We start from the raw sequence: 14,941 nt of genomic DNA on the forward strand, positions 1-14,941 counted from the left end.
CTCAGGGTACTGGTATCGAGTCCCGCATCTGGTGCTCTGCTCAGCAGGGAGCCTGCCTCCTCCTGTCTCTCTCTGCCTGCCTCTCTGCCTACTTGGTGATCCGTCTGTCAAATAAATTAAAAAAAAAAAAAAAAAGATATGCTGAAAAAGATATTCAGTTCAGCATCATAAATAATAACAAAAAGGAAAGAGAGGGAAAAAAATGGAAATAAAATAAGTCACGCCTACTGTTTAATTTTCTGAATATCTATAGAGCACCTACTTCAGTGTCAAAGCACCAAGCTTAATGCTGGGGATACAATGTTTAAAAAAAGACTGACAGGGCTCTGGGCTCACAGAGTTTCCATTCTATTATTTTGAGAGACCGACATTAAAATAATCACATTGGGTATTTTCTTCCAGCAGTTACTGCCACTACACTCTCCTAAATAACAAAAAGAAATAGCAAAATACTATGCAGACATTTTAAATGACGGTAAAGCAGTTTTAATAATGACAGAAAAGGGGCACCTGGGTGGCTCAGTTGGTTGGGCGCTGCCTTCAGCTCGGGTCATGATCCTCAAGTCAAGGAGGGATCGAGTCCCTCCTGAGCATGCTTCTCCCTCTGACCCTCCCCTTTCCCATGCTCTCCCCCTCTCTCATTCTCTCTCTCTCTCAAATAAATAAATAAAATCTAAAAATAAATAAATAAATAATGACAGAAAATGAGGCAGCTGGGTGGCTCAGTTGGTTAAGTGGCTGCCTTCAGATCAAGTCCTGATCCCATGATCCTAGGCTCCTGGGATGGAGCCCCAAGGCTGGCCCCCTGTTTCTCCATCTCCTTCCGCCCCCTCCCTCTTCCTTTTTCCCCTCCCCTTTCCCATGCTCACACCCTCTCTCCCCTCCTCTCTCTCAAATAAATGAAATCTTAAAAAAACTTTTAAAAAATCTGAAACCAAAAAAAAAGAAAATGTTATTACAAGACTAGTATTTAATGAAATCAAGAAACAGTTTCATGAAGCATATGATCTCACCAATGTAAAAAAAGGTAACGAAGGAGACTGAGTGATTATAAAATCCATTTGTAAGAATGTATGATTGAGATTAGCTAAGAAAAATGATGAAAGGAACTCCTACACTTGAATAGGGAAACAATTTCCAAGTCTCAATGAACAGTTCAATGTGAAATGGAGCAAGAATCAATGAGTATCAGGGTTACAGGACAAAATAACTCTACACGTTTCTGGACTAATACTTGAGAATACAGCTTTTTTCCACGTTCCAAAGTAGCATTTTAAGCCAGTGAGAAAAGGATAAACTAGGCAATAGCTAGTGGATTAACTATTTAGAAAAATAAACAAAGTTAAACCTTTATATCACATCATAAATTCCAAATGCAACGTGACAGGATAAATCTCACTGGTAAAGCTGAAATATTTATATTTTTATATTTTTATGTATATAAATATATCTATTATGTAATAATAATTCAAAGTATCACTAAATACCTAATTACTAAGTTTCACAAAAACATTCCAAACGCACTTCAATGTTAAAATTTAGAAACCATGAAATGAAATTTAGGAAACTACTAAGCAATTCTATGGTGGGCACATATTCTTAGAATAGAAGAAAAACTATTTTTAAAAGACTGAAGATTTTAGGGGCACTGGGTGGCTCAGTCGTTAAGCATCTGCCTTAGGCTCAGGTCATGATCCTAGGGTCCTGGGATCAAGCCCCGCAGTGGGCTCCCTGCTCGGCAGGAAGCCTGCTTCTTCCTCTCCCATTCCCCCTGCTTGTGTTCCTGCTTTCCTGTCTCTCTGTCAAATAAATAAAATCTTTTAAAAAAAAAAAAAAAAAAGGTTTTACAAGACATTTCAAATTTTACACAGAAAAAAGTCATGACATAGATCCTACAGTATGGATATAGTTATCACAGAAAAAATATAGTTATGACCAGCAACCAACAAGGAAAAATGTTTGCAACACACAGCAACTAAAAGGTTGATAACTCTTCATATATGGTGTGCTCTTACAATCAACAAGATACAAACATCCCAACAGAAAAATGGGCAAACAACATGAACATTATTTGACAGAGAAATTTAGAAGATCAAGAAACCTATTTTAGAGTATTTGACCACATTGGTTGATACATGCAAGTTTATAAAAACCACAATGACAGAAACGCTGCTTTAAGTATTAGGTGTCACTACCCAGATGAAAAGCCACAATATCCAATATTGGGAAAGAGACAATAAAATGTGGCCGGATGGCTAGCACATGAGCCGGGGCATTCTGCTGAGAAGGCAATTTGGTAAAAATGTGTCCAAAGCCTTCAGTCCAGTAATCCCACTTCGAAGGTAATTTATTATTATTTTTTTTTAATATTTTACACAAAGACAACAACTCAAAGCTAAGTGTCCTTCCTATGACGCTGGAGAAAGCCACAGAGACCTATACCATGTGATACTGTGCACCCATTACAAAAATTTAAGTTCTCAAAGCATTTTAAGTGAAATGAGATAAGCTCACACATCTAATAAATGAAAAGACGACCTACGTCTGGAGCAAGATCAGTTCGAAAAGACATACATACAAATATATGTGGAAATCAGGTTAGCAGTGGTCCTCAGGTGAAATCAGAAGAGATTTCAATTTTTTTCCCTTCTCATCTTCTTTTTCACACATGTCTAAATCAACCATAATGAGCATGTTACTTCAATGATCAGGAAAATGCAACTTAAAGAGTATCTAAAGTAAATACACCAAACTGACACAGGGTGGTTAAGACCATAAGGCAACTCTTTTCCCCTGTTTTAACTTTTCTATACTGAGCAAAGGAGAAACTCTTAAAAGGTCTAGCGTGAGGACTGCCACACATGGTCCAAGGTTGGCTGATTACAGGAAGAAGAGGTGGAAGGAAGGCAGGGAAGGCAGGCCAAGCAGGCAAAGGCCTTGCAGAGGAGACAGGAGGTGGGAGGTGGGTGCACACTCAGTGCCCCCCCCCACCCACCGACAGCCACGAAGCCCCAGACCACTCACTCACTCCTCAGCACCACAGGACCGGGCCAGGAACAAGACCTCGGAGCTCCGTGATCTGTGAGCATCAGCCCATCTCTTCAGGCTACCTTTAGGCAAAAAAGCAGAGGCCCAGAGAGGAAAGCAAAGCTCCACAACTTGGTACATGTGACCTCCTGTGACCCAGAAAGACAATCGCCGACGCTGCTCCATAGACATGCACAGAGGCACAGAGCCACAGAAGCACTCCTCCACAGGGCCCGAGTCAGGGGCCCCGCTGCTAACGAAGTGTGGGCTTGGCCACCAGCTGTGGCCACAGAGCCACCTGCCCGTCCACTGGGCCACGCCAACCACGGGAGGGGACTGATTCATGCCCAGGTGGACGCAGAGCCACCTGCTACCTCAGAGCTGGTTCCCCGCGCAGAAGCCCGCTGGCCCACAGAGGACAAGCCTGACGATCCAGCTGGGCTTCCAGCCCCAGCGGGCGGGCTCTCCAAATGAGGGCCTCCATGTCCTACAGAAAGGTGCCAGCCCAGGGAAGACCAACTGCTCCCACACGGCAGCTTCCCTGCAACTCAGCACAACCCTACAAAGCGCACCGCTGTCCCCTGTCCCTTTGCTCTGCCTGTTTAAAAACACAGGGGCAATTAAGCCACTTGATGCCAGAGCGTCTACGAGGTGACCTGGGAAGGAAGAGCATAAACACATCCACAGGATCACACAGAAACCACAAAAATGCCATCTGTTAGGACACTGATCCACGTGTCCTGATAAAGGGAATCACCAACTGAACAGCCATTATCATAGCAGGCACTTGAAATAGCTGCATTCTTTCAAATGTCACAAAATTACACTTCTCAGTTTACACAGGCAAACACCTAGGCACAGAGTAAAAAGAAAGGCAGCTCAAAGTCCTGGTGTGAGGCAGTGCTAGGATGGAGATTCAAACTGCAAAGCCAGTGCCCCTTGTGTGAGGACACGGTGGGTGGTCCTGTCACCACCCCATGGGGCTTCTGCGTGGGTACACATGGAACCCAGCCCCCAAGCTGCCTGAGGATGGGCCAACCTTCCCACCGCTGCCCGCTGCAGCTCTAGGAAACAGAAGAGACCTCCTGTACCTAGGGTGCTCCATCCACATCCAGGAAAGGACACCGGTCATGGTCACAGTCAACAGCAATTTTAACAACTGCTGCTGGTCACCAAGCCTCTGCCCCGTGGAGGGCCCATGCAAGAACTATTATCTCCATTACCCACGGCTGGCCTGAGGGCCTCTACAGCTGAGACATCTACTTTTCAGGCAAGGACGCAGAGGCTCAGGGAAGTCTCCCCACTGGGACACAGAATCTGACACGCAGTCTCCTTCCCAGCTAACCCCACCATGACCAGGTAAGGAAGCCCCCCATGCATCATCCAGGTCGACTCCCCACTCCTGCTGGCAGGTGGCCCCACACGGCAGCCACTACCTTGGTTGAGATAGGTCAGAGTCTCCTCGTGCAGCTTGACGGCAGGGGACGTGGCTGCGCACAACACGTACTGCAGGGGCGGGAGGCGGGCGTCGTTCTCGGGGGACAGCTGGGGCTCCTCTTGCTTGAAGATGGGCAGAGCGAGCACATCGCTGCAACACACAGGAGGGAGCAGTCAGGAGCAGAGCCCCACGGAGCCCAGGCGCAAACATAGAGAGCCAAGTCAGAGAAGTGAGTCCTGACCCGGGGCATCGAGGGCAACACACCAAAACCCATGGCAGTGTGCTTGTGGGGGAGGGGAGGAGGGGGGCGGGGGGCCGTCCCAGACCTCATCCAACACCAGTGCCCCCAGAACCAGGACGCTCCTTTCAAACCGCGTCTACCCATCCCATGAGGATTCTGTTTTTCACTCAAGGGCCCTCCAGAGATTTACTGAATCAGTTCAAGGAGGCAAAAATGCAAAGTTATCTGGTATCTACAAATTACAGAAATCTCTGTGACGAGGGGCCTGGCAGCAATGGAGTGAACCTGAAATGCCACGTGGTTTCCATCCACAAGAGACTGCTCATTCTGTAGTCCTGCTCTCAGCCTAAGAATCTGAACAGAAGTTTTCATTTTTTTAAGTAAACTCTTCTACTCCTCGGCGGCTTCTCAGACCAATTCAATCCTGTCCTCAGGGCTCTGTAAACTATGCAAATGCATTTTACTCACCGGGCTGTGACAGCCCACCACCTACAATCTTCAAAAAAAAAAGGGGGGGGGTAGAGTTAGCCCATGATCCCGATTTTAATGATCATACTACTTTCTCCTAAATGCAAAACGAGGTGTAAAGACCTCGGATTTAATTGTTTTCTTATTCACATGCAAAGTATCAAGATGCTCAGAGATACTTTTCCTCCACCTCTGAATACTCCCCGCCATAGCCAAAAAAAAAAAAAAATCAACCTCACACCAGCCTAGGAGTTGTCTCTAGATGTACTTTTCCAAAAGCCCTTGCAAGAGAAGAAGAAATTCCTGGGGCGCCTGGGTGGCTCAGTGGGTTAAGCCTCTGCCTTCGGCTCAGGTCATGATCTCAGGGTCCTGGGATCGCCCGCATCTGGCTCTCTGCTCAGCAGGGAGCCTGCTTCCTCCTCCCTCTCTGCCTACCTCTCTACCTACTTGTGATCTGTCTGTCAAGTAAGTAAATTAAAAAAAACTTTAAAAATAAAAAAAATTTTTTAAAGGAAATTCCTGAGACAGGAATGACCTGTGAGCAGGAAAGGCTTTTGTTTAAGACCTCAATATTACAAGCAGTGTAGAAACAGATGCTCTGAAAGTCCTGGTCCCCTTATCTTGATAACCCTCCTCCCTCTCAGCGTCCCCAGTTATGAATCAGATTCACCGACCCCACTGCACTATATAAACAGGAGTCACTGGTACAGTCTGTTCCTCTTCCAACACAATAAACCAGTAGTCTCTAAAACACAAACCCGGCACACACCCCAGCAATCCCAAACAATTCTCAGAAGTGCAACTCTGGCTTGGAACACACCTAGAAACTCTCCTATGTGGGGGCCTGCCCCTGCCACCATCCCCGGCCCAAAGACAGGAGCAGTGCCATCTCGGCTCCCCTCACACTGCCCCTTCCTTTTGCCACACTGGTGCACACTCCCAGCCCAAGTGGTTATCTAGGAACACGGGAGAGGCAGGCAGGCCTACTCACCTGGGGGTTGCATAATTTCATGTTTGCCCAGACCGTGTTATGTTAATATGCCATGGGCTGCTGCCTTTAAATTAAAAAAGAAAGAAAGGAAAAAAGAAAAAAGAAAAGAGAGAGAAAGAAAAGTAGGGGTGGTAACAACCATCACTTAACAGTAATTTCTTTCAAGCCTGGCATCCTTATTTGCTAAGGAGTAAAAGTCACAAGAACATCAAACAGAAAAAGGTTAAGAAAGGAGTAAAGGCCACTATGTGTGTAAGGGGAGACAACTTGCAGAGGTTTCAGGGTAAGGAGATCACCAAAAATAAAATATATAAACCAAGGAAAAGGACAACGACTCTCACTCTAGAGTTGGGGGAACCAGTGGCATATTCATTGGACCCTCACTTTGGCCTTCACTAAGGTCAGCCTCTAAAAGGATGAAAACCCCAGTTTCCAAGACATGGAATTTTTTTTTTTTTTTTTTTAAATAGCATGGGCCAAATGTTTCCTTATCCATGGTCCGTAAATGACCCCAAAAACTAGTATGGCTTTCTGGCACCTTTCACCCCAATTGCCACCCACCTCCCAAACCCTGAAACAATACCAAAATCCTAAAAAGGTATCTAAGGAATCCACAGACCAATTTCCATTTCAGAAGCAAAAGCACCTCCCATACAAGGGGAGAACTATTCCCTAATGGGATGACATTTTAAGTATCCAGGAAGTTTTAAATACACTCACATTCCACTCAAGGTCACCTTCAAAATCATTTTTTAAGATATGGCAACATATTTAATGGCCACAAACTAAAATTTAGGCAAAACCACAACCATAAACCATCACACAGTACAATAAAAACGGACCCCACTGTAGCATTTCATGCAGGTGAACGGAAACAATTTTCTGCAGAGACTAACTTCTGCCCCTTGAAGTTCTGACATCCCCCAGCGTAGCTTCCCTCTGGTTGACATTTCCATGGTCTGCAGGGAAGGCCATCATTCCTTAATTAAGACTGAGACTTATGCCACCTCCTATTACTCAGGCCCATGAATAAAAAGGAGAGGACACATCAATTAAACCCAATCATTTCTCTACTTCTGGAAGGAGGAGGTCTTCAGAGTGGACTAGGGGACACATTACTTATCAGAAGCCAGGATTTCCAAATAACATGTACTGCTAAATCTAAGTAGGAACTTCTTAGGAAGGAAAAAAGGGGTGGGGGCACTGAGAACGGCTCTCACTTCGGGGCTTTCGGCACCAGTGATTCCTTCCACCTCACGATTTACTTTCTGAGTCCATACCAAATGCCCTTTGGGTTAAATTAGGCATATTTCGTAAACTGTGACTAGGATGGAAATAAAGACAGGCTAAAGCTGGTTCAGGCGAGTTCAGTAAATGAAATGACTGCCCATTAGTGCCCAGCCAGCTGCAGAACAGGGAAAAACAATCCTCCAGGAACTGAAGCTAACGGGGCTCCGACTTCCTTAAAGGGGAGACGACAGAACTTTGAAAAACAAGCAGGACTTACTTTTCCCTTTGAAGAGCACTAGTCAAGTCCCTGCAGAAGAAGAAAGATTTCCATCAAGGGCAATAAAGGTGCGGGCCCCAGGCCAATACACGTATCCAAGACCACCTGGAGGGAGGGGGCACGCTGTCCCTCCGAGCCCCCGCCCGCCGGCCCGCGCAGCTGAAGCGCATGGTCGGCCCTTGCCACTCACTCGCCCCCCTGGGCCCGCCCAAGGACACCGGAGAGGGCGTGCGGCTCGGAGAGGGTCCGGGACAGAGAGGGCCAAAGAGCAGGAGCTAGACCTCCCCGCGACGGGCACCGGACTGACGGCAAAAGTTTCCTCTCCTCCGAAGCGAGCCGGGAGAGAGACTGGGGGAGGCGGACCGGCCGAAGCTGCGGACAGCAGGTGTGTGCCCCGTGCCCGACCAGGAGAGGACGGGTGCCCCCTGGGTCCCTCCCTAGGCGGGTCCCTGGGGGATGTCCCTTCTAGTCCCCCAAGGGCTGATAGCGGGGCGGGGGGGGGCGCGGGGCGCAGCGAGGGCGCTCGGGACCCGGGACCCCTGCGGCTCCCGCCCCGCCCCGGGACGTCCGACCGCGCCCCGTCCAGCCCCGGCGGCGCGGCCCTTACCGCAGGTAGCTGCCGGAGTTGTGCTGGTTGTAGTGCTCGGGCTGTGTGTGCCAGAACAGCATGGCTGCAACTCCGCGTCCGCCGCGCCCCACGCGTGGCAGCGAAGCAGCCGCGGGCCCCGCCGCCCTCTCCCAGTCTCCTGGAAGCCGTGCTGGGAAGCCGCACCCGACCGGCGCATTTATGGACGGCCTGGGGGCGGGGCCACAGCTGGCCCCACCCCCTCGGGCCGCGCAGCGGGGCGGGGGCCTCCTAAGGCCGCGCACCTGGCGGACCCGCTCCCGCGAGCCCTTCCCGGGAGCGAGCGCGCCTCTCCGCTGCGGGACTGGAGAGGGCGGCGCGGACTAGGACTGGGGCCCCGCCTCTTCTCTCGCCCCCAAGGGTGGGGCCCAGGTGACCCTCACCGCTGCCCCGACGACCTCCCGCGTTTCCGCCACGAGGCGCCCTGACTCTTCGCCCGGTTGGGTCCCCACCGCGGCACCGTGGCTGGGGAGAGGCTGCCCTGCGCTTGAACGTTAGGGACCCCGGATCAGGCACTCTCTACCCTCTTCCCATGCTCTTGTTTTCTCATTTCACTTTGCATTCTCTGAAATCGCGGTACTTTTTTTGTTCATTGATTGCCTTTTCCACAAGAATGTAAGCTGCAAGAGGGCAAGGCTTGGACTCCAATTCATGGGAATTTCCCACTGCCTAGGAATATGCTTGGGACATAGTAAGTGCTCCATAAATATTTGTTGAATAAATATGAAAAAAGGAATGCATCCATTGAATAATCAGAGAAGGCTTCCTGAAGGAAGTGACATGGAGCCAAGGCCTTACAGACTTGGAGGAAGCATCTCTCTGAATATCTGGAGGGAAAGTGGGTCCAGTCCCTAGTAATTGCCAAGGCAGACCAGCTTTAGTATGGCTGGGACTGGTTGACCAAGGGGATAAGGAAGCAAAGTGAGAGGTGGACAGGGCACATCACAGAAGGAATATCTAGGATGTCTAAGTGTGTTTTCAGAAGAGAAGTTGAATATGTGATTTGCCTTTTGGAATGAGCAGTCTGGACAAGTGTGGACAGTGGATCATGGAAGGGGGTAGGGTATCAGTAAGGAGGGAGTGGAAGTCATAGAGCCATGACTTACCCCCAGGTGATATTCCCCACTACATGGCACAGCACCTGGCACAGAAGAGCTGGACATTCTGTCTCTGAGTGTTGATGGAATGGAATGAAGTCCCATGAAGCCCCAGGCCTGAAACTCCAGCTCCTCCAAGCATGGATGTGGGTAGAACCCTCTCTCACTCTGCTCTCGCAGCAACTCTTCCTCCCGCATAGGTCACAGCTGGCAAGGCATTTCCTCGTAGCTGCTCTCAGGGACTACTACCTCCCCGCCACTCTCCTACCCCATGAGGAAAACAGAAATGGGTCATCTCAATCCTCCTGCAAGGAAGGACTGACTGTGTGAGCTCGAGAAGTGCCGTAAGCGGAGCCCTCAGCCATCAGCCCCTTTAGGGACGGCCTTTGCTGCAGAGAGCCTGCTCACCCAAGGTCACACCCAGGGAGGGGTGTCCACATCCCACTGCCTGTTGAGACAGGAAAATGAAAGTCTGGCCATCTCTGCTCATTGGCTCTTTTAGCGTCAGGACTCCCCCAGGGGCCAGTCAAATGTGTCATGGGGACCTCCCATGGGACCTCCCTCAGTCCACTCCCGCTTCCTTTCCATCCTTTGCACAGGTGTTAATCTCAAGGAAACTTCCTAATAAACATCCTGAACGCTAAGCTCTGTCTCAGGGTCCATGACAAGCACACAGCATCTAAGCGGGAGGATCTGTGGGGTAGTGTGCAAAGAGCACACCCTTAATGGATCCCTTCACCAGATAAGTAGCCTCAGAGCACCTGCCATGTGCCAAGCATGGCATGGGGTGTGGGCTGGAGCTCTAGCTGAAGAGGCCGGTAGGAAAGCAACAGTAGAGGCTGCTCTAGGAATAAGAAGGAGGGTTGTGGAGCTCTGGAAAGCCCCCAGGGAAAGTGATGCCTCCTGATGGATGGGTAAGTGGAAGTTAGGCCAGTCTGTGAAGCAGGGTTCAGAGCAGGGTCTCCAGCACACAGCATGTGCAAAAGCCCAGAGGAAGGGCTCTGGTAGTGGGAAACAGGTGACAGTGGCTCAGACCCGGGTTTTCCACCTGACTCTGTCAGGATCTGTGACCCTGGGTGGCATAAACTGACTGCTGTGCTGCTTCTCTCATCAGGAGGGCCCTGCGACTCTCTTGACCGTAGAATGTGGCGGAAATGATATTGGCCTTATTCCAGGCTGGCCCCTAGGAGGCCAGGTAGCTTGCTGCCTCTGTTTTCCTGGAGTTCTAGACCACCCTGTAGAGCGTGGATCAAAGCCCAGCCAGCCCCCAACCATCCCAGCCCCCACCAGAGGTCCTCTCCGATTTGACAGTGGACCTGCTCCAGTGGGCACCAAGCAGACAGAGCATGAGCCCTGCCACCGGGCCCTGCCCCAAATGCAGACTTGAGAGCCTGTGCTCTTGGCCACCGTCAATTCCTAGCCTAAGGCCCTGCATTCCTCTCGGAACAAAGTTGGGCAAACGTGCTGGGATCCAGATGTGGGTCTGCTCCCGAGTAGTAGCCCAGGGCCCCACAGAGTCCTCACAGGACAACGCCCTCTTGGCCACTCCACAAGGGATTCCAGCTGCTCTTAGAGGAGGTCGCCCTGAAGAATCTGGGGCCTGATTCCCAGGGCGGGATGGTTTCCACGAATGAAGGGGAGTTTAAGGATGCCCAAAGTAGGCGGGGAGGTATCCTAGCCAGAGGGCAAAGTCTGTAGAACTATGTTTATCCCGGTATTGTTTATAATAGTAAAAACTGGAGACAAGCAAAATGTCCCATCAGCAGGAGGCTAGATTCATCATCTGCAGCCTGTTCACATGATGGGATTCTCTACAAGCTTGAAAATGAATTAGAGCTCCGTGGATGACACTCACAAGCGTAAGGTAAGGCAGAGAGAAACCAGATGTAGATTACATATTGTATAATACGCTTTTTCAGGTTTAGCAACATGCAGAATAACACTAGCTGTTGTACATGAGTCTTTACCTCTGTGCCTAGGAAGTAATAAACACAACCAGCTCACAGAGCACAGCTCACCTCCAGGCAGGAGGGCTCGTGTAGGGGCTCACACAGGGGCCTTCAGCTGTAGGCGATTACCATGAGTGGCCATTAGAACATTCTTTATATATTCTGGCGATCTGAAATATTTCATTAATAGATTTGTTTTTTAAAAGATTCTATTTGGGGCGCCTGGGTGGCTCAGTGGGTTGGGCCGCTGCCTTCGGCTCAGGTCGTGGTCTCAGGGTCCTGGGATCGAGCCCCGCGTCGGGCTCTCTGCTCAGCGGGGAGCCTGCTTCCTCCTCTCTCTCTGCCTGCCTCTCTGACTGCTTGTGATCTGTCTCTGTCAAATAAATAAATAAATAAATCTTTTAAAAAAAAATAAAATAAAAGATTCTATTTATTTACTTGAGAGGGAGAGAGCATGAGCAGGGGGAGGGGCAGAGCGAGAAGCCAACTTCCTGCTGAGCGGGCGCCCAATGCAGGGCTCCATCCCAGGACCCCGGGTTCATGACCTGAGCTGAAGGTAGACACTTAACTGACTGAGCCCCACATGATCCTTTTCTTTTCTCTCCTCTGCCACCCTGGGCTGCCGATGCTCCTGGCCTTTGCATGTACTCAAAAATAAATCTATGAGTGAGGGACACCTGGGAGGCTCAGTTGGTTAAGTGTCTGCCTTCGGCTCAGGTCTTGGATCAAGCCACATATAGGGCTCTTTGCTCAGCAGGGAGCCTGCTTCTCTCTCTGCCTACCACTCCCCTTGCTCGTGCGCTCTCTCTCCCTCTCCCTCTGACAAGTGAATAAATAAAATCTAAAAAAAAAAAAAAAAGAAAGAAAGAAAGGAAGGAAGAAAAGGATCATGTTTGCCCTGTGCCAGAATTCAGGTTCGCATGCTTTGCTTAGAGAGGACAGTGCTCCTCCTGAAACACCTGGAAAAGGCGGGGCTGAATGTCCCCAGGTATTTGCAGGTAGCAAGCAGCTCACCATCTGCCCAGACCCAGACCCTATGACCTTTCCCGGGACAGGCTGTGCCCCATGCCCCGATGTCCCTGCAGTGCACACGGTCTGGACAGAAAAATGGGATGGACCGGGGCTGGCAGGAGGGAGTCCACCTAGCCCTGGTTTCTGGCCTGCCTGGCCCTCCGTACAGCACCTCAGATCCTGACTCCCACTGAGGAGCAGCGAGGAGGCAGGGGACAGGGAGGAAGCTCCCACCTGCCGAGCCCGGGCACAGCATAGCTGTTAATTTAATTCATTCTGTCCCGCTATACCCCTGCAAGGAGGGGGGAACAGACTCCAAAGGCTGCAGTAGCTTGCCTTGAGATTCCAGATCTGAACCCAGGCCATCTGACTCTGGACCTCTGGACTCAGTCCCCGGGACCCTCAGTCGAGGCCAGGGTATGGGAGAGGCAGCTGTGCACAGGGGTCTAGCCCAACCCGGTCATACCCAACCTGCACCCAACAGGGAGGACTAGGATGTCTGAGGCCCTTGGGAGCTGACAGTCCTACTGGGAAGACAATGATCTCCCTTGAATCTGTGCCCCCATCAAGCTCGGGAATCTCCCAGGCAGGGGCCATGTCCTCCTCCAAATTGCATGGCCTGCGCCTGACACAGGGTCGTCACGGGGTGGGGGTGGGGGGGCACTACTTAGGAGCTCTTGGGTTAATCTGATTGACCTAAACTGCCATGAGACATCCTGGTGGATGCTTCAAATAGGAAACTCACTAGTGTGGTCTATTACGTAATTAACTAACCATCTAGGAGTAACATAGAAATGCACACAAAATTCAAAGGAAAATAGCCTCCCTGCCCCCTCCACTTCTCCCCTCCCATCCAAATTTTGAGGGTTAGTAGTGTCCGTGGGCTCTTCCCAAACATGTATGAGAGGCACACTAGGGATTTAGAGCTATCTATAGATTTCAGAGCTAGGTAACCCAGACAGGCTTCCCGAGGGAGGAGAAGAGGGGTAATTTAAGTGGGAGCCATGAGGGAGGTGGGATTTCTGTGGTGAAAGAACAGAAGGGATTCTCCAAGCGTGAGGAACAACGCATGCAAAGTGCAGAGGGAAGAAAGAGTGTGCTTCTCTAGGGATACGATAATGGGCAGGGGTGGGGGGAGCCTCGGGGCAGCCCCCTGGAGTAAGAAGGGGCCAAGTCACAGTAAGCCTCAGTGACCTCTGACTTCTGGGGAGTGGACAGGTCATGTCACCTTGGGCAAGTCACTTAACCTCTCTGTTGCTGGGTGTATGATGGCTGTTTGCTGAGGAGAGCTTTTGGGATCAGCAGCTTCCCCAGGTGGGGGTGAGTGAGGGTAGGAGTGGGAAGAGGATCAAATTAAGCTGTGAGGACTTAGCGGATCCTATGGGAACTCTGGGGCTGAGATGTCCTCAGGATTGCCCAGAATTTGAGCAAGGGATGCAGCCACACTCACCAATGACAGTCAGACGCAGGTTGCCCCTAGGGACCAGTGATGACCTTGAGCAAAGTGACTCAGCTGGAGGCAAGTCCTGGAGAGGGCCCCAGTCAGTGGTATGAATGGCCCGCAGGAGCCTGAGAGCCTCAGTGGGGAGGGGACCTTGACTAGACACAGCACCCACCAGGCTCTCCGGGCTGAGTCTCATTCATGAAATGAAGACAACGACACCTGCCCCTTGCAGCTGTCAGGAGGACTAGGGGAGACCATCCCTGGGGCATGCAGAGTGCCCTCCCCCTTCCTTCTCCAAAACACTTTCTACTTTCCAGCTGCACCTCACCAATCTGGTTTTCAATTCTCGAACGTTCAAAAGTGTGTGAGGGATCAAAAACCCAGGTGCTGGTTAGAGTTTCATTCTGCTGCAAGCAACAAAAGCCCCCAAATAAAGAAGGCTTAAATGAGATAGACACTTCTTTCTCCCTGAAATTCCAGAAGTCTAGAGTTAACACCATTCAGTACGGTACCCACAAGCCCCGTGTAGCCACGGAGCACTTGAAATATGGCCAGCCTTCGTCAGGATGTGTTGTAAGTGGAAAGGACATCGATTCCCCCATATTCACAGATTTGCTTTCTGCATTTCAAGTTCCCTGCAGTCAACCGTGGCCTGGGGGGCAGGGAGATGATCCTCCTTCTGATACATCATCAGAAGGTCAAGAGCAGCCTACTGCTACGTCACTGCGCTAACGTCATTCCCCCCACATCCCCTCACCACGTAGGCATTTTAGCATCCCGCAGCATCACACGAAGGAGAGTGAGTGCAGGATGGCTAAGATACTGTGGGAGATGGGTGTGGTGCATAAACAATGAATCTTGGAACACTGAAAAAATAAAATTAAATTAAAAAAAAATACTGTGGGAGAGACAAAGAGACCACATTCACATAACTTTTATTACAGTGTATTATAGTTCTATTTTATTACAAGTTATTGTGAATCTCTGGCTGTGCCTCATCTATAAGTTAAATTTCATCATAGGTATGTGTGCATGGGAAAAAAAGTTGTATCATAAATAGGGTGCGGTATTACATGCAGCTTAAGGAATCCCCTGGAGGACATGAAACATATCCCCCACGGATAAGGGGGGAATACTATACAC

General features: G+C 49.9%; 1 protein-coding gene across 1 annotated transcript in view; it reads right to left on the reverse strand.

Annotated features, from left to right (window-relative positions):
* The window catches only part of LOC111144130 (transcription factor CP2 like 1), a 57,575-nt gene extending 49,223 nt beyond the window's left edge, over positions 1 to 8,352 (reverse strand). Inside the window, exons 1-2 of the mRNA XM_022498289.1 lie at positions 8,280 to 8,352; positions 4,464 to 4,615 (exon numbers count right to left, since the gene is read on the reverse strand). Coding sequence (XP_022353997.1) covers positions 4,464 to 4,615; positions 8,280 to 8,341 — 214 coding nt within the window. The 5' untranslated portion in view covers positions 8,342 to 8,352. The remainder of the gene's footprint in view (positions 1 to 4,463; positions 4,616 to 8,279) is intronic.
* Between the last annotated feature and the right edge of the window lie 6,589 nt (positions 8,353 to 14,941).

This window comes from Enhydra lutris, unplaced genomic scaffold (genome assembly GCF_002288905.1).
Source record: "Enhydra lutris kenyoni isolate GAN:26980312 unplaced genomic scaffold, ASM228890v2 scaffoldscaffold1, whole genome shotgun sequence".
Classification (NCBI taxonomy): Eukaryota; Metazoa; Chordata; class Mammalia; order Carnivora; family Mustelidae; genus Enhydra; species Enhydra lutris.